General features: G+C 40.9%; 2 protein-coding genes across 3 annotated transcripts in view; one reads left to right on the top strand and one right to left on the bottom strand.

Annotated features, from left to right (window-relative positions):
• The window catches only part of IDUA (alpha-L-iduronidase), a 44,502-nt gene extending 24,015 nt beyond the window's left edge, over window positions 1-20,487 (bottom strand). For both annotated transcript variants that reach the window (XM_009639006.2, XM_035894429.1), the window contains exons 1-2: window positions 20,393-20,487; window positions 19,922-20,062 (exon numbers count right to left, since the gene is read on the bottom strand). In XM_009639006.2, coding sequence (XP_009637301.1) covers window positions 19,922-20,007 — 86 coding nt within the window. In that variant the 5' untranslated portion in view covers window positions 20,008-20,062; window positions 20,393-20,487. The remainder of the gene's footprint in view (window positions 1-19,921; window positions 20,063-20,392) is intronic.
• Window positions 2,260-13,396, top strand: LOC104126427 (sulfate anion transporter 1). Its single transcript, XM_009639005.2, is given in 5 exon segments — window positions 2,260-2,320; window positions 2,323-2,348; window positions 4,563-4,571; window positions 9,856-10,494; window positions 11,876-13,396. Coding segments are annotated over 5 exon segments (2,256 nt in total).
• Window positions 20,488-20,499: the final 12 nt, after the last annotated feature.

The raw sequence follows: 20,499 nt of genomic DNA, 5'->3' as shown, positions 1-20,499 counted from the left end.
AATTACCATTGTTTCTTAAATACTCAACTGAGCATTTGATATGGAAAGGCAGTCGTTTTAGAACTCAGTCCTGCTTTGTTAGTGTCAGTGGAACGCAACCAGGATGCCAGGAGCTGCCCACTCAGAAATTATTGTTGGACTGAAGCCTTGATGAATGGCTTCATGCTATGGAGTGTGAACTAGCACCTCCATAATTAAAGCCCTGATGAGCCTTCTGCTGTCAGTTCTTCTGCACATTAAACAAACCTTGTTCATCATAAAATGTAGTTTCTTCAAAACGAGATTGTTTTCATAACCCCTAGAGACAGAATTTTTAAAAGACTGCTTCATTTTGTCACTGCTTTCACCACATGGCATTGTCTTGTCCAGAGATATTTAGCCTCACTTGAATGGTGCTATGCTTAAATAGTGTTCACATATTTCAAAATTATAATTTGAAATGTCTTTATTTTAAAATTTCAGGAAGTTTTATTTTTAGGCTAGTTTGAGGCAAAACAAAGTTAAGACCAATGCTATATGGTAAGGGTCAAGTGACAACCTGAACATCCTGTAGTACTCTTAGGAGCCTTGATACTGGGAAAAGTTCTGTTGGAGAGAAATGCAGAGGTGTCTCTTTCAAAAAATGTTCAGTGGGGCAAAACCCAATTATTCTGCAAATTCCAGGATTGCAAATATTAAAGGTGAAGAGTTTCCAAAGACTGGAAACATGTTGTAAAGGAGAACAAAGTAGGCAAGCTTACTTTGGTCCTGAAGCAGATGGCAAGCATGTTTTAAGAGGTCATTAGTGAAGATGACTCTTGGCTCTAAGAATTAGGTGGTAAAATGGATGAAAGGACAAATTTGAGAGACTGAGTTTAAGTCACCTTATCTTCAAGAAAGAAATATTGCAGGCATGAAAAAAAAATTAGCAGAAGCAATAAAGCCATTTTTTATTCTGTGGTCCACAAGACCAAAGAGCCACACTACCTTACCACCACCGGTGTGCAAAATTCCTTATGCACTACTGCTTCCCTTCTACTCTAAGAGCCACCTCAGGAATGGCAAAGGGACAGGAATGCTTGACAAGGCTTTCTACAGGAACGGGGCAAGAAAGAGGATTTTACTATGACTTAAATGACTTTCTTTAGCTTTTGGGATTAGAATGTCACAATTACTGTCACCAAGTTCAAGTTCCTGGTTACAGCCAGTAGTTTTAAGAATCTGTGACTACTTTAGCATCACAGAGGTGCTTCCCATTCTGTTCCACCCTCATGTTGGTGTTTTGACTTTTCATTTCCATAATTTTCATGTTTTCTTTTTAAAGAGCAGCAAACAATTTTTTGTGCTGGGATAAAATATGATGTTGGAACCTGTAGACATGCTTGTGCACTGCACCCCTCTGCAAGCACTCCTGATGGCAGGGAAGGAGGAACCATCTTTGTCTATCCAGCAACACAGCCATTTTCATGCCTCACACTTCCCATCACAGATTCTTATTGCATGCATGTTTGTGTTCTTCCTTGGCTGAGAAACATACATATTTCCTCACCCCTTAGCTTGTAGGCCAACTGAATGCAGTTACTGTGAGTCCTGGCCTCGTGGCCTGATTTGTTAATCTACACTGCTTAGTAACCATTAAACATTACCTATCAACTTTGCTGAGAGGAGGAGATGGATGATTATTTGGCACTTGGATAGGTCTGCACCTAAAGAGCTAAGGTAACACAGAGGGAACTTGGTAATTTATATACCTCACAAAGAATGAACAGAAAGCCAGTCTTTGTCCTGCTGATCTGCCTACATTTTCCAGTCTTCAGTTTACACAGAAGGAACAGAGATCTTGTGATCTGAATGTGCTGACGTGCAGGAATGGAACTCTGACCTCCAGCAGTCCCATTCTATGCACTGAACAGAACAGTACTTATTCCAGCGTGCAAAATGCACAAAACTCAGGCAAGACTGCAGTTCTATTCTTACACCTTGAATATGTAAAATCAAAAGCTAATGCTCTATGAGGATGCATAAACCAGATCAAATCTCAGATGAGAAGCAGCTTCAAAGGTCAGAGATGTGCTAGCCTGAACTCAGCATAACTTTTGGATCAGCATTAGTTAATTAATAATCCTATGCATTATTTAAACTCAAATCCTCAGCAAGTGCTGCATATATATCCAAGTTTTCAGAGCAGTACAAGTGACAACACACTACCAAGCAGCAAGCTCAAGATTCCCTAACTACCCATTCTTCCCTTGAGGAATATTTAGCTAATAATTATCCTGTATGCAAATAGAGCAATGCCTGACTGAAGACTTTCATTCATTCCAACGTGCAAAACCAGAGCTGAACATTCCTGTCAAAAAGCTATCCAGGTAAGAGATTTGCCTCCCCTCCCACACCTCTGAAACCTCAGGTTTTATTTGTTCTTTGCCTGTTTTCAAAGGTGCAAAACTGCCTCTTTTCAGCTATTTTGCACACTGGTGTTGCTTTTTAAGTTTTGTCATTATTCTGTTCTTCATAAATATTGCTTGTAAGGTAGATACTGGGCAAAGGTTTGTAAAACATATAGTCAACAACTGCAATTGGTATGGAAGTAATCTTTCCTGCAAACCCTGGTCTAAGAGTTTGAGACCAGCCATTTGGCTAGTTTTTATTTTTACTTGAAACTGGCCTGTATGAAGCTCATCTGATTCTCAAAGTATTATATTATCATTAAAACTGAGCATTTTCTTGGTGATTAAATACGAAAGAGGATTGTCCTTACTGTGTGTAGTAAACCCAAGATAGCAGGGAAGGCATTATGAAAAAAAACATGAGAATGGGATATCAATCTGGTTTTCTCTTCAACAGCTTAATGTGACTAAACAAAGTCCAGCAGAACGACAGGGCAGAAAACAGAGCTTAGTGTTTAAGCTTTGTGGCTGATGACTAAGGTCTTGGAAAGCTGTCTTGGAAGCTTTTTTTAAAAAACAGACTTTCACTTTGGACCAGCTGCCTTTCCAAAAGCAAGAAATCTGATTTTTAGGAATATTCTTTAACTCCACAGAAAATGTCTTTTTAGTGATCATGCACTAGGACTCTCCAGAAGAATAACGCTGTTCTGCCTCCGAGTGCATGCCAATATTTTGACCAGCATATTCTGGAATCCCTGAACAAAGCCAGTCCCTGGAGAATCAGTGAAACTATTTGATCATTTATTTCCAAGGTCTGATCATTCCCAAGGATGATCTGATGGGCCAGCCTTAACAACAGCTGATGGCTGATGGTGTGAGCTCTATTATAGCCTGCTGTCACCTCTGGGATTGTTACATGTCAATAGCTGTCATCTTACTCACTGGGACACTGGGCTGAGAAACCTTGGGAAAATATTAATTGAATCACAGCTGCTGGTGAACGCAGGCATTTGAAAAAGAGCCTAACTTGCCTTGGAAATCCTAGATCAATTTATAGCTGGAAGTAGAATTTGTGAATTGGAGATTAATTAGAAATACACAAATCTAAAAGATTGCTTGACTCTCAGAACAGCTCCTTAATATAGCAGTATTAATTTGTAGAGGATTTAGACTGATGTTCTGGCTTTTCTGACTTGTAAAGACCAATAAACTGCAGTATTTCTTCCTCTCTCACTTCTGGATTAGCATAACTTTGAAACTCAACAGGAAAAAGCTTTGAAGCCACAGTATTTTGCCCAGATAAGCAAAAAACTAGCTGTGCCCATCAAGTTTCACATCATTTTCCTAAAAAGCACTGCGATGTTCTTTGCCTATAGACTGAAAGTCTGCTAGGTCAGTGTTTAAATAAATGGTTTTGGTTGCTGGCACCTTGCTTAAGTCTGCTTCCAAGTACATCTAGGTCCTGGTGCTCTAAAGCTGAAACTACAATAGCCTATGCAAGACAGAAACATTCATTTCGCTTGTTCTGTGTTGTCATTTGATTCTTTCTAAAACTCATAGGTTATGTTGACATTTCTAAGTAATTCTGCACAACAAAAGCAGATTAATAAATCAAAGCAGTAGGTGATGAAGCAGCATTCTATTCTACTATATGCGTTTCAGGGGATTTTATTTCAGACTAGTCAGGTCCCACTGACTAAATGTCCTCGCCACATCTGTTCAAATCTGTCCAAAGAACCAATTGCTGGCTCGTGTTTTTATGCCACCGTAAAGGGTCAGAGTGAACTGGGGCAGAGCTTCTGGGTACTTTCCTCTGAAAAAAGTCTGGTTTGCAAGCATAACAGGCCTCTGTACATCAAAACTATGCACTGTAAATGAGGCTAACCAGGGATTTTTTTCAAAACTCTGTTAATGCTCAAAATCAGAACAGTAATGTAGTCATAGCCATTAGAGACTAAGAGAGGTTTCTTACAGGCAGAAAGGTTGCCAATATGTTCACTCATGTGAACAGTTTAACTTAACACCTGCAAGCGTTTAAAATCAAATGCTTAGCTAAATTGATGTCTGCCATGTTTTTCTGTGATTTATGCAACAAAAATATAATGAAACTTCAAACGATAAATAAAAAAACTGCTCTACCCACATTAGCTTTAGCTGATTTTTCCATCATTCAAACATAAAGAAAACTGCAAGCAACACTTGGCTCAAACTATACAAAGGGCTCTATCCTAACTTACACTTGCAATCACTGTTTCAGCAAGAGCAAGTGACTCTAGGAGAGAGCTGTGATACACTGTCTGGCTTCTGTCCCAAATACAGCATTTAAGGTTATCTCCTCAGCACAGAGAGGCAGGCTTACCCTGCCTACTCCCTCTTGGGCTTTCTAGAGATGCAGCTTCAGATTTCCTGGTGGACAATCAGGACAGGGACACGAAAGGATGCATTAGAATGAAGTTTTTTGGGGTTGAGCTGTTTCACAAAGAATAACTCATCCAGCCAGAATATTCGGTTATATGTGTACCAGCAGAAATTTCTTGCCAAGGAATCTGCAAAGAGAAATCCCACTGAACATGTTATGATGAATGCTTCCTCCCCTGCAGACAGACTTTGTCAGGTCAGTGGCATGGTGAAAAGACAGGAAGAAAGGTGGGACTAAGGCCAGTTGGAAAGTCGGCAGTTTGTTTGGCTTGAGCGGTTCTTTGCTTTCTCTTTTTCACAAGAGAGACTGAGTCACTGCATTTAACCTGAAAAAAATTAGTGGTTCAGACAGTGGTTCTGATTAAGCATGGGAAAAAAAAAAAAAAAAGCTTTTTGCTTTGATCACAGGCAACTTGAAAAAACTTAACTGTGAAGATTCCAAATATCAAAATACAATTAAAAATAACCAAGACCACTTTTTGTTGTAATGATATGGACAATATATATGTATATGAATATGCATGCAAGTAATTTTTCACTTATATTAAACAACTGAGAATGTTCCAATACCAAAGTAAAATGCAACAGATAGGCATGTTCTATGCTATATGCTGCTTCATCTGCACATCCCTGCTAAGATCAGCTCTTTCAGCAAGCAATGGGAAGCTTTCACTTGTATTAAATGCAAACATTATGTACTGTGAAGCTCTGGAGGGTGAGGGGGAGCCTGAAACAGAGATTGCTCCTTTTGTTATAAACCACTTAGTATGGGCTGAGCTGAAAATGGGTCAGGAATCTGTTTGCTGACACCCCCAGGGCTCCTGAATATTGCTCGAGTGTTATCACTGTGGAAGGACAGTGGTGTACCTCAGTGCCAGAATCATAAGGCCAGAGTCTACTCATGTGCACAGGAGTAGAGAGGTCTGCTCTCCACCGTCCTGTCTTCGGGGACAGCAAGAGGACAGGAAGCTCCCAGCGCTCTGCTAGGCTGCACAAATGTACAGGGGATAGCACACAGCCATGGTGGCATCCCATTTTCTTCAGGTGAAGCAACTAAGTTATAACTGAGCTACAGGCATGACAGCCTAAGAATTCTTGGGTTACACAGCTGAAAAATGTTTTGCTGGTAACAGCACCCCTTCCATTATTTGGTGTAGCTTTGCTGTGTTCTAAAAGTAACAAACTCTAAACATTAACAAGTTTCTGGAAACCAGTAACATCTTGTTCTAGAGCTGAGTGTTTTACAGGTAGCATGTTCATTTGACATGGATTCTGAAAATATATCTAGCAGAATAAATGGTTATTTACACGATATAAACCCTTATTTTCAGGAGAAAAAAGAATTGAAGAAAATGACCTCCTGTCAGCATTTGGCTGTATTTTAGCTTGAATGTATTTATTCCACCAGGAAGATTTTTTTGACCTTTGTCTAAAATGCATGAAAAATGCTGAAAAGATGCATGCTTTATCATACTAGGGAGTTTTTTGTTGGCTTTTACAAAAAATTAATATTCTGATTATCCAGTAAGGCAGTATAGCTGAGATATATTACTAAATTATTATTCATACACATTTCCAGAGAAATTATATTCCAATACTCTTATGTATTGAAAAATATTATTCCTCAGGAAGCTGCACAAACAATGCCTATGTGTGAATTTTAATGTGCTTTTTTTTAAAATACGAATTTACTTACAAGTAGATTGTGTGAGTTTATAGAGAGAGGCAGACAGCAACTGTACAATTAAATGTATGAGCCTAGTGTACAGAAGTCAATGCAATCTTTCTTAGGTAGCCTATCAAAAGCACTTACTGGATATTGAACTGCCCACTAGCTTTTAAGTGTGTAGAACAAGGGCACTGTATTTATTTCTTGGCTGTCTGAATTCACTTGTCTGTAAGAAGTGGGTGGCATTTGTATAGGACTCACGCACAAGCCTCTCATTCCTCAAACTAATTTAGGTAAGACAGGAAGTGTTGGTTTCTTGTATCTTAAAAATGAATGTCGCACAGAATCGTAGAATGGCAACGGTTGGAAGGGACCTCAGGAGATCACCTAGTCCAACCCTCCTGCTAAAGCAGGTTCACCTGCAGCATGTTACACAGGACTTCGTCCAGGCGGGCTTTGAAGATCTCCAGAGAAGGAGATTCCACAACCCCCCTGGGAAGCCTGTTCCAGTGCTGACTCATCCTCAAAGTAAAGAAGTTTTTCCTCATTTTCAACTGAAACCTCTTATGTTTCAGTTTGTGCCCATTGCCCCTTGTCCTGTTGCTGGGCACCACTGCAAAGAGTCTGCCTCCACCCTCGTGACATCCACCCTTAAGATATTTGTATGTGTTGATGAGGTCCCCTCTCAGTTTTCTTCAGGCTGCACAAGCCCAACTCTCTCAGCCTTTCCTCATAGGGGAGATGCTCCAGTCCCTTTATCATCTTTGTTGCCTTCCTCTGGACTCTCTCTAGGAGTTCCTCATTTTTCTTGAACCGGGGAGCCCAGAACTGGACACAGTACTCCAGGCAGGGTCTCACCAGGGCAGAGTAGAAGGGGAGGAGAACCTCCCTCGACCTGCAGGCCACGCTCCTCTTAATGCACCCCAGGATACCATTGGCCTTCTTGGCAACAAGGGCAGACTGCTGGCTCATGGTTTATTACAGTTGCTAGCATTCTGTATTTGGTAAACTTTAATCATATACTCTTAAGTATTTCTCTTGGTGTTGTGAGTTCTTTTATCTTTCCTCTCATGTTTGCATTCTAACAAAGACTAGATCCAACCTATTTGCTGTCCAAGCAGATTTTGCATACCATAACCATGTGGTACATTAGAGTCTAAAGTAGATGTGGCATTACTGATAAAAAATAGCTATCAATCTTTCTAAATAATTACATTAAATTGTAATTAGTTTTCCCTTATGATGGAAATAAACCTTACTTACAAACATAAAGAAATGTACACAGTGGGAGCTAAAAACTATTTAAGGATGGATGGACAGAAATCTACCTATTTTAAAAACATATTTAGACTACTATGCAGGTAATTTTCAACTTGGACAATCAGTCCACACACCTCTAACAAGAATCTCTTTTCTGCCTTTTACCAAATTATGAATTACACACCTGTAACACTTAAAACAACCTGTTTCAAGTTGTGGTTAAACTTTGCATGGCCTTACGAAATCACACTGTGTCATTTAAAATAATACCTGGGAACTTAAGACTTTTGCAGTACTTATAGAGACTTATCTTCTTACTGTTTTCAATTTGTTGGCAAAAGTCTTGGAAAAAATTTCTAAGCAGGATAGACAGAAGACTTTATAACAAGCTACTCTCTATTTGGACAGCTACAGTTCAAAAGCTTACAGGCTGTTGGTAATCTATTCTTTTCCTTATCAATTATGCTTCCAGTTGGCCTCATAAACCCTTTGGTGATTCTCAGCTTGGAATTCTACTCTTTAACTGGGTGTTATCAAGTACTAACAAATCAAAATGCTCTTCATAACAAAAAAAGAAGTATGACATTTACACAGAGAACGGTGACTTCTGTCACTAGAGTCTAAACTTACTATTAACTGTTAAAGTCATTAAAATATACCGACAGGCTACTGTGCCAGTGAGTGCACTTCAAGTTTTAGGAAACTGATAGGTATGGCTTCTCTCTCTAGACAATAAAAGAGCAAAGAAACACCTTTTACTTGTACTTGTACTTTTACTTTTACTTGTACTACTTACTTGACAAGCTTTGACATTATATTGCAATGTCACACCTGGCACCAAAAAACTTTGTTGCAGAGAACCTGGCTGTTTATGACACTGGGAGAGGTTGGGCTTAAAAAGTTCTTCTTTCCTAGACACTCTGCATACTGTTATTCTAGCACATACTCTCCTCTTCTACAGCAGTATGAGTCATTCCTTAACTCCCACTACTTATATATGGGCATCCACTCTTGGAAGTCTCTTCTTTCTTTCCACTGCAAACCAGAAGACACAATTTGCCATTTGGCATAGTATGTTTTGACATTTTCCACCCTCCTGCTCCTATTTTCATTTTTCAGGTAGGGCACTTGCATGTTATACAGTTTGTGCTCTCAGTCATGTCCATACCTACCCCCAAATGATTTATGAATGCACTAAGCTAATTTTGACTTAATTTGACAACTGAGCAAAAATGCAGAGACTGAGTTTGGTGAAAACAGTTGTGTTTATAGAGAGACAAGAGACACCAAAAGCACCTTGATCTGGAGCATACAGATTTTTCCAGTCTTTATGTATCAGAAAACAAATGCAGGAGAACCATAGGAAACACCACTGTTTGTTCTCCTGCCCACAGAATTATTTGTTATATCTTATTCCCTGGAGATGGTAACAGATTCCATCATGGTACATGGTTCATATGTTGCCAAACTGTTATTTCTGAGAAGATGCTTATGAATTAATGGAATCTGCACATCAAAACAATTTACAATTCAACAGGTTCATGTTACATAGAAGCTTCTAAGACTCCATCAATGGTTTGTGTGCAAATTTTTGCACAAGACTAAATTGTTGTTCTCCAGAAAACTCTGCTTTACAGATTCTACTAGCAAAATTTTTCTCCTGTGCCTTGAGGACAGCTGCAGTGACAGATCACTATACCACATGAGTTCCACATCAATGACTACAAGATGTACTCTTGTACAAGATGTACAAGATGACTACAAGATCATAACTTATCTCACTAGTATATGTCTATTTCACACCATCAAGTGGTGCCTCTGATCACAGAGACCTCTGTGACAGAGCACTTGGGAGTGCTGATGGTAATACTTGTTGTACAAAGAAATAACTAAATTTTTCCTTAGTAAAACCAACGGGATTGAATCAAATGTACTGTTAAATGTCTGCAGGGAAGGGCTCAATCTGCAGATTTATTTCTTAGTGTTATGTGTCACTGGAGCCCCATGGTGGTGTTCTTGTTGGGATGATGCTTCCTTAAAAGCACAATCAGGTGACAAACTTTTAGTGTTAAGCACCTCTGCTAAAAAAAACCTTCATGAACTGCAACCTAACAAACAGCCATTTTCTTCACATTGCAGGGGGAAAACACTGGGACAATGGAAAGACCACTTGAAGCTACCAGGATGGAAAACAGCACTTCTTCCTGCTTTCTCATGGAAAGAAAGACTCATGTCAAGATTAATAGGAAAGAAGTCATGCTAGCTAAGCTGAGGAAGAGCTGCTCCTGCACCCCAAAGAAACTGAAGAACTTTGTCATGGACTTCCTTCCTGTTTTAAGATGGCTTCCCAAGTACCAGTGCAAAGAGTACATTTGGGGGGACGTTATGTCTGGGTTAGTGATTGGGATCATTTTGGTGCCTCAGGCAATTGCATACTCATTGCTGGCAGGTCTGAAGCCCATTTATAGTCTTTACACATCATTCTTTGCCAACATCATCTATTTCTTAATGGGCACATCCCGTCATGTCTCAGTTGGCATTTTCAGCTTGATAAGCTTAATGGTAGGACAAGTTGTAGACCGAGAACTTCTCTTGGCTGGGTTTGACTTGAATGATGATGCCCCACCAACCTTGGGTGATGGCTTTCTGCAGAATGACAGTCAGTCCAACACAACTGCCTTCAACCTTACAATTGCAGGGATGAATGCTGAGTGTGGGAAAGAATGCTACGCTATTGGCATTGCTACAGCCTTGACATTTTTGGCTGGAGTGTATCAGGTAAGTGGTTGCTGACATCCAGAGGCAAGGTATGAAGTTCCTAAAGCTTCTTTGCATGACCTAAGCTTTGGTTTGACTCTCTTTCAATAAGAGATACAGGATCAGTTCACTTGAATGACTGCACTGTTTTTTTGTCCAGGAAGCCCAACTGTAGGCAACTCAGAGAAAGCATGAGGTAGGCAGTTTTCTTAGCTACTAGCAAGCACAGGTGAAACAAGAGTCTTCTGCAAGACCATTAACATTGTTTTGATACTCTACTGCCTCTTGGCCTTGCTGCTTTCATGGGACCATGAATCCAACACAGATCTTACCATGAGGGAAACTCACAGGTAGCTGTGTACTGCAATAACGAAGAAATAAATCTGTTTCCCTAGATACTTTAATAAAGGTGCAGACCCACTCACCTGCTTCTACACAGGTTCAGAATGTGCTGCTCAGTGTTTTGCTAGCGAGTACTACGTTCTGCCAAACTGCTGTCCAAAGATAATTAAGAAGCAGAAAGAACAAGAGGGGAAATAGATTGACTAACCTACTTTTCAGACAGTGGCTGGACTGGGCTCTTTGAGACTTACCAAGGTGCTGACCATCACAGGATATCAAGAGAACATAGAAGGAAGCATGATGAACATACTTACCTATTGATTGTGTGTGTGTATATATATATATATATATATATAAACGAAGACAGTTAGCTATCTTCCTGTTTACTAAGAAATTTCAGGTCACATTTATGAATAACAAAATGCCCTTGTGAAGTTGTATTTTCCAAAGCCATGCAAGGAAGGAGAAGCAACCAGTTTAAGGACATTATCCTGGGATCTGGGAAAGTTTGTGAGCTCTTCTGCCATTTCTGACCTTAGGCATGCCACAAAGGCTGTCTGTGTTCCACTTTCCCTTCTGTTCACAGGGCTAAAATTAAAAGCTGTTTAATATAACAGTGCCACTAAAGTAGGGATCTTAGCTGTTGTCATTCAAGTTCTGTTTATAAAGCAATGGCCGTAAGTTTTAACTTTATTCACTTAAAGACAGGGAAAAAGAAAACTGGCTTTCGTATAACAGAAGCATTTTTGGATCCACTGCTCTTTTGCATGGGAAATAGAATTCAGACAAGCCACTTCAGTGGAGTCACTTCAGACCGACGTTTGATTGACCCTATCTCAAACTCCTCATTCACCTCTTGGGTTTGTAGTATCCCACAACAGTAAAAGGAATCACATGTTTCAAAAGCAGACCAGTAACATCAAAAGATAATTCCCGTTTTAAGATTCAAATAGCCAAATGCTATCTGCCTCCAGCTAGTTCTCTCCCATCTGTACTTAATTATTTACAGCACCATTTAAGGCTCAACTTTTTCTTTTTTTTTTTTTCTGTGTCTCCTCAGGTTCTAATGGGAGTCTTTCGTCTGGGTTTCGTATCTATGTACCTCTCTGAATCCGTACTAGATGGCTTTGCAACTGGTGCTTCCTTAACCATTTTAACAGCTCAAGTAAAGTATCTGATTGGAATAAAAATCCCACGTAGTCAAGGGCACGGGATGCTTGTTATTACCTGGATTAATATTTTCCGTAACATTTCTCAGGCTAACCTTTGTGATGTCATCACAAGTGCCATTTGTATCGTGGTGCTCGTCACTGCTAAGGAACTGGGAGATAGGTATAAGCATAAGCTGAAATTTCCTCTTCCCACAGAGCTGCTAGTTATTGTTGTGGCAACACTGGTGTCGCACTATGGGAAGTTAAATGAAGTGTATGCATCCAGTGTTTCTGGAGCTATTCCAACAGGGTTTATTCCCCCCAAGGTACCACGTTTCAATTTAATGCTCCGAGTTGCTGTAGATGCTTTGCCTCTTGCCATAGTCAGCTTTGTCTTCACTGTATCGCTTTCTGAAATGTGTGCAAAGAAATATGCTTACACCATCCGCGCCAATCAGGAAATGTTTGCTGTGGGGTTCTGCAACATCATTCCTTCTTTCTTCCACTGTTTTGCAACCAGTGCAGCTCTGGCAAAAACACTCGTCAAAACATCTACAGGCTGCCAGACTCAAGTGTCTGGAGTAATTAGTGCAATGGTGGTTTTGCTGGTGCTGCTCTTCTTGGCACCTCTCTTCTACTCCTTGCAGAAGTGTGTCCTGGCTTGTATCATCATCGTCAGCCTCCGAGGAGCCCTGAGGAAGTTCCGAGATGTGCCAGCACGGTACCATGTGAATAAGGTGGACACACTTGTTTGGGTTGTTACCATGTCTGCCTCTGCCTTGGTCAGCACAGAAATAGGGTTACTGGTTGGCATTGTTTTCTCCATGTTATGCGTTGTTGTTCGGACACAACGGCCACGGACAGCCCTCCTTGGTCAGATCCAAGACACCAGCTTTTACGAGGATGACTCAGAATATGAAAATCTCTCTTCTGTTCCAAAGGTCAAAATATTCCGTTTTGAGGCCCCACTTTACTATGCAAATAGAAACTACTTTCTAAAGTCTCTGTACAGACTGACTAACTTAGATCCTAACCTAGAAGCTGCTATAAGGAAGAAATCTGAGAAGAAGGAAAAGCAGCATCTGAAAAAGGGAGATCACACAACTGCTAATGGACTGGGCATCGGAGAAACCACTCTCCAGCTAGTTCCTAAGCAAATTGATTTCCAAGCCCTTGTTGTAGATTGCTCTTCCATCTCATTTTTGGACACCACTGGAGTTAATACTCTCAAGGAAATCCTGAAAGACTACAAGGATTTAAACATTTCTGTTCTTCTGGCTTGCTGCAATCCCTCAGTGATAGACTCTCTGAAAAGAGGAGGTTACTTTGGGAAAGATTTTGGAAGTATGCAGGAAATGCTGTTCTACAGTATACATAATGCTGTGCAGTTTGCAAAAGACCAACAGCTTCCAGCAGATTGCTCAGTTTAACCCTGAGGCATCCTTGACAACTCACTACAAAAGTGACAGATGGGGAGGGGCAGTTTGCAATAATTAAATTATCACACACTCTCAGCTGCGTACAGCAATGGGCCTACAAGCCATTCTCCCCTGAAGAGCTCTGCTGTTTATCAGATGCCACATAGAACAGCCACTGGGGATGCAGTCCAGGACCAGGATGGGACAGGTTGGATTATTACCTGCCCCTTCTCTTTAAAAATGCAGGTGATGTGCAATAGGGCAGTTTGGAATTGACTTTCCTCTTGTGCCATGATCATGTGTGACCCAACATATACATCATGAGACTGTCGTGCTGGAAGGTCTGCCCAGTGTCAGCTGACTCTCCCAGTGGTTTAATGGCTGGTTTGTGTAAAAGGGCCAAGCCATCTCCATGAAAATGCAATCCATCTAGCATCTTGGACACATACTGGTTTAAATTCTGGCTTGCAAATGCTGCCCCTTCCATCATTCTACATGTGCTCCTAAACAACTCCCATTGTTTGCATACAAATAAAATGTGTAATATATTGTGGAATGTTAGCATGTCTCTCCACCTTGATTACACAGGCTTAACAACACAACCTGCCACAGGAGAAGAAACCATGATCCATCACAGGTTCCTCTCAAAACCACCATTTCCAAAAATTATTGCTGGAGTCACCTGTGTTACTGTCTTCAATCTGTGGGAATTAGTTACCGAAGGTTGTGATACCCTCAATGATGCTGGAAGAAATATGACTCTGATGCACAATTTTGTAACTAGTAAGGGGATAAACAGTATTAAGAAAAATGAATGGCTTTAACTGGAGCCACACAGTTACCCAGGTAGTTGTACTATCCTGTAAAAACAAGTTGCCTCTGGTGGGCAGATGCAGCTCCAATTCAGGGATTTATAAGGACCATCAAACATAAAACCTCAGAATTGTGATGCAGCAGAGCATGTTCCTCCATGTCTGCCTGGGTGCAAAGAGAAACAGGAGAAAAGGGGATAGAGTGGGAAGGTGATCTGCAAGAAAGTGGAGTGATGGGTCAGCCAGAACTGCCTGGCTTGTCTTCTCTAATGCAATGCTAATGAAGCTTTACAATAGCGTATCTGGGCCAAGTAAAGGGAGCAATGCTTTCCAATTTGTGTATCCCCATATGCTAGAAAAATTCCCCCACTGTTTGTACATATTACAGATGTTTGGGTTTTTGCAGGTTTTTTTCTCATATCATATTATTCTTTTATTTGACGTCCACTAAACCATGTTTTCTAGGGCTGGGTTACTTTCTATAATAATTTGCATTAACTGCTGTTCGTTCTGCTTTGTGTCAAATGATATCCCCTCCCCCTCCCTGACTTTGTTGTGTTGTTATATATGCATGTCCTCTCTTTACAAATAAGCATAGATTTAGATTTTGATTGTAACACAGTTAGTACTCAGTGTTCTGGCCCAAGTCATTAGCAGAATATCCTCTCTCATATTCAAGCTTATAATTACTTGCACAAAAGGTAGGACAGCTGCCTTATCTTTCTCTCCTTATTCACGGCTGATTCACACACAGCACCAAGCATGGAAGGAAATTCTATCACAGCTGTGCCTCTTACAATTAGCAGACTCTAGAAATAGGTTCCAGGTATGCAGAAGCCATTTCTCTGCTGTGCCATTAAAAAAAAAAAAAAATCAGATCAACACATCATGTGACTTGGTTATTTCAACTTTTCAGGTCACTGAATAAAAGAACACTCAAAACTGAGGTTCTCCGGGTGCCCCAGAGCCTGTCTGGCTCTCAAGAACAAATATTTTGTTAAAGGAAAAGCAGTGCATTCCCAAAAGACAAAATAAAAAATGTCTTCACAGGGATTGAGAATAGCACAATATTAGGTAAGTGATTCAATGCTGACATTTTATGTACTCATTATAAAAAAGCCTATCAGCTACACACTGTTAGTACTGCCAGAGCAGTAAAACCTGACAGAAAAGTCTCTGAAGAGATTAAAGGATTGACCATTGACATTATTTTCCTACCATAAAACAATTTAATTACAATATTCATTAAATTGCTGACTTTGTATGACTAGCTTCTTTCTGCCATAAAAGCAAATGGGCAGAGCCCAAGGACAGAGTATTGCTTTGTGTCTGCTTTTGTTTGTAACCATTCTTAGGTGAGGGAATGTCTCTTTTAAGGTCCTGCCAGGGCCTAGCATGAGGAAGTGGGTTTACAGGAGTTACTGCCAGACAATATCAATATAGACACTCTTAGGCTGTTGTGCCAAAGCAAGCTGTCATTGGAAGTCAAATAGAATTGTTTCAGTACGACAGAACACACATCCTAGCAATCTAGACTTCTGTTATATGTATGGATCAAGCTGCCAGCCTAGAACATAAAGGAAAAGTTGCCTTAATTGCCTTAAAAATACCCTTAATTCTGGATGAATCTCATTTAAAAAAAAAAACAAAAAACATTCCAATAACAAGTGTGTCCTTGCAACAGTCTCAGGAGAAAAATTAAGAGAGGCTGCCCTTCTCTTATCCAGCAGGATGAGAAATTAAGAGTCAGATGTATCTTTTTAATCACATTTATTGTAAGAATGGCACCAAAGGATACCTAAGCAAAGAAAATTGGCTATGCATAGGAGGGGAGGTAAGCTTTAAGACTTTTACTAGGAAGAAAGTATTGACCAGAAAAAAAACATAAGAACAATTTTCTGTTTCAGTTTCATTGGCAGAGCTGGCTTACAATCAAGTTGTGTTGGACAACGTCAAACACAGCAGGGAAACAGATTTCAGTGCTATCATGTGGGGATGCTAGAAGACTAAATTCTTTTTAAGGAGTATGTAAAAGGTAACTAAAAAAGCAAGCCTTTTTCTGGCACGTTTATGTTTGCTACACTGTGTTATACCAAGATTAAGGGTATGAAGATTGAAAATGTGAAAAACTGCTGATTCTCTTCTCTCCTATTCTACCAGGAATTAGGTAGCGTGACTTGGAGAGGAGACGGGGATGGGCTTGTTAATTCCAACTATGTTAATACTAATGTTGAAATACAATCACTATATGCCTGTTAGGAAATGTTATATCCATCATGTAGACTGACTATATTTTTGTTCACTGTGGTGCCTTGTATAAATCATGTATCCAACAAACTTCAGTACTGCTACATAAGAATAGGAAAGGGTTTTATAACTTGTGGACTGTGTAGGTCTCATGGAGCTGGGCAAAGAGTTGGTGTCAAAATGGCTGTATTTACTGGCACTGGTAACGACCAACCCGGGAACTGTCCAGTCCATGAAAGCTACCTTAGGTTCCCCCATAACCATGCATATTCCTGTGTCATGTGACCTAGAGACAAATGTGTGCTTTTGGTTGGAAAATAAAACTAGCAGTTCTTTGAAAACAGTTTGCCTCATGGTATCCTTTCATGGGTGGTGAAGTAGCAGGATAACTTGGAATAAGAAAAAGAGGTGGGTTTGCTGTCCTAGAAAAGGGTTAAAATACAGGCATGCACTCATCATTTTGGGATTAGAAGACATAATGAGAAAGACCATTACAGAAGTGAGAAGGGGAAGGTAGCAATCTTTTATTTGAGCACATCTGTTTCTTGGAAGAAACACATATGGCACTTTTTTATAGGTGGCACAACTGTGAGGAAAAGCAATGTCTAACTCTGTTAGCCTTCCACAGTGGTGGTGTCTCCTACTTCTCTGTTTTCTCTCAGTGCTCTTCTTCAGCCAAGTATCTACCATCACCTTCCAAGAATTCTTCTCTACTCACCAACCCCATGACATAACATAGTTTGGCCGTTGCAGGGTTCTCACTCAAAACTTCTTATGTCCTTCTGGAAATCACTCATTCAGGAAGAGAATTGCACACACACAGAATTCAGCATCAGCACTGAACTCCTTCTGTTAGGACTTGCATTCTTGCCCCCGTTGCTTCTTTCAATCCCAACATTTGTCTGCAGGCCTCATGCCCTCTCCCTTTCCAAACCATTGCTGCCACTCAGTTGTCTTTCCACAACTTAAATGTCTTCTTGTCTTTGACAAATGCACATTTTTTGCAAAATGAGTGGTTTTAGCTTGGTTCTAAACAGTAGCGAAGTTTCTAATTTCTAAATGTCAAAGCTGGGCTAAACGTTGAGGCCAGTGGGTTAGAATCCTACCTCTGAGGCACCACAGCTTTTCTGGGGCTTCTTGCTTGACTGCTAAGTTTCCATGCTCCTAGTATTTTGATTGCGTCAAGGATTGTGTCCCACTTTGAACGACCCAGTGCCTCACTCCCTACAAAAACTGAGCACAATCCATGACAGACGCATTTCTTTCCCTCAATCATTTGGAAAGCCCAATCCAATGCATGGCACAGCTGAGACGGGCTGCCAGGAGGGATTTTGGCCTCTGAATGCAGATGTGGCTACTTTCTTTTCAAAGGTACTCACTGACTGTTCTGTAAGTCAGTTGGTTACAGAGACCTGAAAGAACCGAGACATCTTTCAGGAGAAACCTCTGAGATCTAAGATGGGGGCCCCAGCAGTGGTGAGCAGTGGCAGTTGCCCTTGCCCCTGCTGAAGCTGGGTCACTGCAAAAGTGAGTACAAACCCCATAGCCCAGTAAGAGAGCAAGACACAGCCCAGGAAACTGTGTTTACTGGGAAACTTCCACGGGCAAAGATGGGAAGGAGGAGCTGTGTTACCTGCTATATTCACAGATGGATTAACATACAGAGGCAGCTCTGGGGTACAGATGCAATACTCATCTGTGTGCAGGACCTCTGAACACCTTCCCAAACAAACCTAAATACACAAGGACACCCTAATACCTAGGAAGAAAACTTCTCCTGTTCCTAGTGTACACTCTGAAACCCACTACTCCTCTGCTCACATCCCATTTCCAGAGTCTGAGCTCTCCTTCCCCTTGTTCCTTCCCCAAACTTACAACTGGTAAATTCCCATCCTCCTCTGTCTGAGACAGCAGATGCAGTCACGATGCAGACTGTAAGTATGCTTAGCTCAGCAACAGCACGAGCAAGTCAGAACTTTATGAGTTATTACACCTTTTGATGAGGTTTTTATGGTTTGTCTTTCCTCACAGACCAATCACTCCCATTCTAGGCATCTGTATTTGGTTCTTTCCACTGGGCATATTGGTATGAGTGTGTTTAAGCTGAGCTAAATGGGACTTGAAAGGCAAGGAATTCCAACATTGTCCTCCTAAAGTCTGACATGTATTTCTCAGGAACTAGAAATGCTATTGTGTACAGAAATCCTTTTGGAAGAGGATATTTACTGATATTAACTAAAGTCACGCTGTTTCAGTTGTCACTACCTGTCACTTGATACAGTACACAGGTGGGTCCAGCATGCAAAAAGAAACTCCCAAGTTAAGCGGAAGCAAGACAGAAGTAGTAATAAAATAGTGGCAGCTTTCATTTGGACCTCTCAATAAGTCAAGCTTGTTTTCATCTTTGTGGGACTTTTTTTGCTGTATCATGTTTCCTAAATTAAAGGACAGAAAAGTAAGCCATCTTTCTAGTCACTCAGCACTGTTCTTAGAATGGCTAAGGGTTAGTAAAGCACATAACAGGATGGGTGACAAGTCTTGTTTAGGACCGTATTGCCACCTGAAATGCTTTGGTACTGAATTTATGCCTATTACTCTATTTCATCCCATTCCTAGGTTTCACCAAAGACTCATCTAACCTGGAAAGGGAGCATTAACACTGTGACCTCATATTAAAAGCAGATGTACAGCCAGGTGGAGTTCTAGGTACATGTGGCGACAGCCAGGATGTTCTAGGAGCTGAACTCTCAAAGCCTGGCTTCTCCCAGCAGTTCTTCTCAGTACTGAGTAGTTGTTGGTGTTACTGCACTAAGACCAAATTCTGCTGGATTTGAAGGAATGGCAGTGATAACATCCAGTATCAGTCTAAAAACCAGTCAGAATGACCATTGCCTGGAATCCAGCTGAGAAGTCTCTCCATAACACTGGGCATACACGCCCTGACTGCAAAGCACAACTCTTCCTTGCTTAAGGAACCATTGGAGACGCCTCTAGAGCTCTCTTTTCAAAGTTGTGCCAAGCAGTATTTTAGAAAGGATGCACCCAGTTAAAAAATTCCTGCTCTCCTGAGGCCTCTCTGGAGGTCATGGCACAAGGGGGAATCAAGATGCTAAGGCCTAGACACGGCAGCAGGGGACGCGTGGAATGACTATAGCATATGACCTGAGATGGTCTTGGTAAAACTTGACCAACACACCCACAAGACTCTTCAGATGAAAGGAAACCTTGAACTGCTCCTTAACCTGTTGTTAGGATGTAATGCATGCAGGTTAGCCCCATCCTTCTCAATACAAGCTCTCTCTGTCTTAATCTCATACACCCCCAAACTGGTTGCCCTTCATTGGCACTTACCTGACTTCCAAGGAAGCAAAGACATGCCAAGCTTTCAGTTATACTAAGATAAATATCAAACTGAGCACCTGTTGGACACTTAAATTTGCCACATTTTTCCGGATTTTGACTCAAGGTGTTTGCTTACCTGAGAGCAACTAATTCCAGTAACCAGTGAATTCGAACTTGTTCAATGCCTCCATGAGGAACAGAAGAAACATAGGCAAGGTTCATCTCTTGGTCTTTGCTCAGGTCAAATAGGTCAGCACGGCTGTGAGGTAAAGGAGGGCTTCAAAAAAAGAGGGACAGAAAAACAATACATTACAACATTAACTAGCAGCTCCACTGGGTAGCCAAAGAACCCTGTGCTAAGTCCCTATACCACCTGCAAGATCCTCCCTGGTGTGAGCAGCACTGTCTAACATGAGATGAAAGCAAAATGGAGGTGCAGGTTACCTGGGGCTAACCAGCTACACATGTAGTTCGGCAAAGGGAAGCACGGCTCGTGTGTATCTCATTGCCAAGCTCAAAGGAAAGTGTTACAAGCAGTCATTGCTGCACAGATAGCAACTTCAGGCAGCCATGGCCTGAAGAAGCCACACGATGGCAGTCATCTTACCTCTCAGTAACTAATCATAAGGGAGCTCAGTATCTTTTAGGCTTTGGACTGGAAGTCAGACTTGCTGAGGTCTATGGTAAGACAAATATGGGCTTGATCTTCCTGCT

The sequence above is a fragment of the Egretta garzetta genome, unplaced genomic scaffold (genome assembly GCF_000687185.1).
Source record: "Egretta garzetta isolate BGI_Z169 unplaced genomic scaffold, ASM68718v1 scaffold585, whole genome shotgun sequence".
NCBI classification, from domain to species: Eukaryota; Metazoa; Chordata; class Aves; order Pelecaniformes; family Ardeidae; genus Egretta; species Egretta garzetta.
This window is presented reverse-complemented; position numbering and strand designations above follow the sequence as displayed.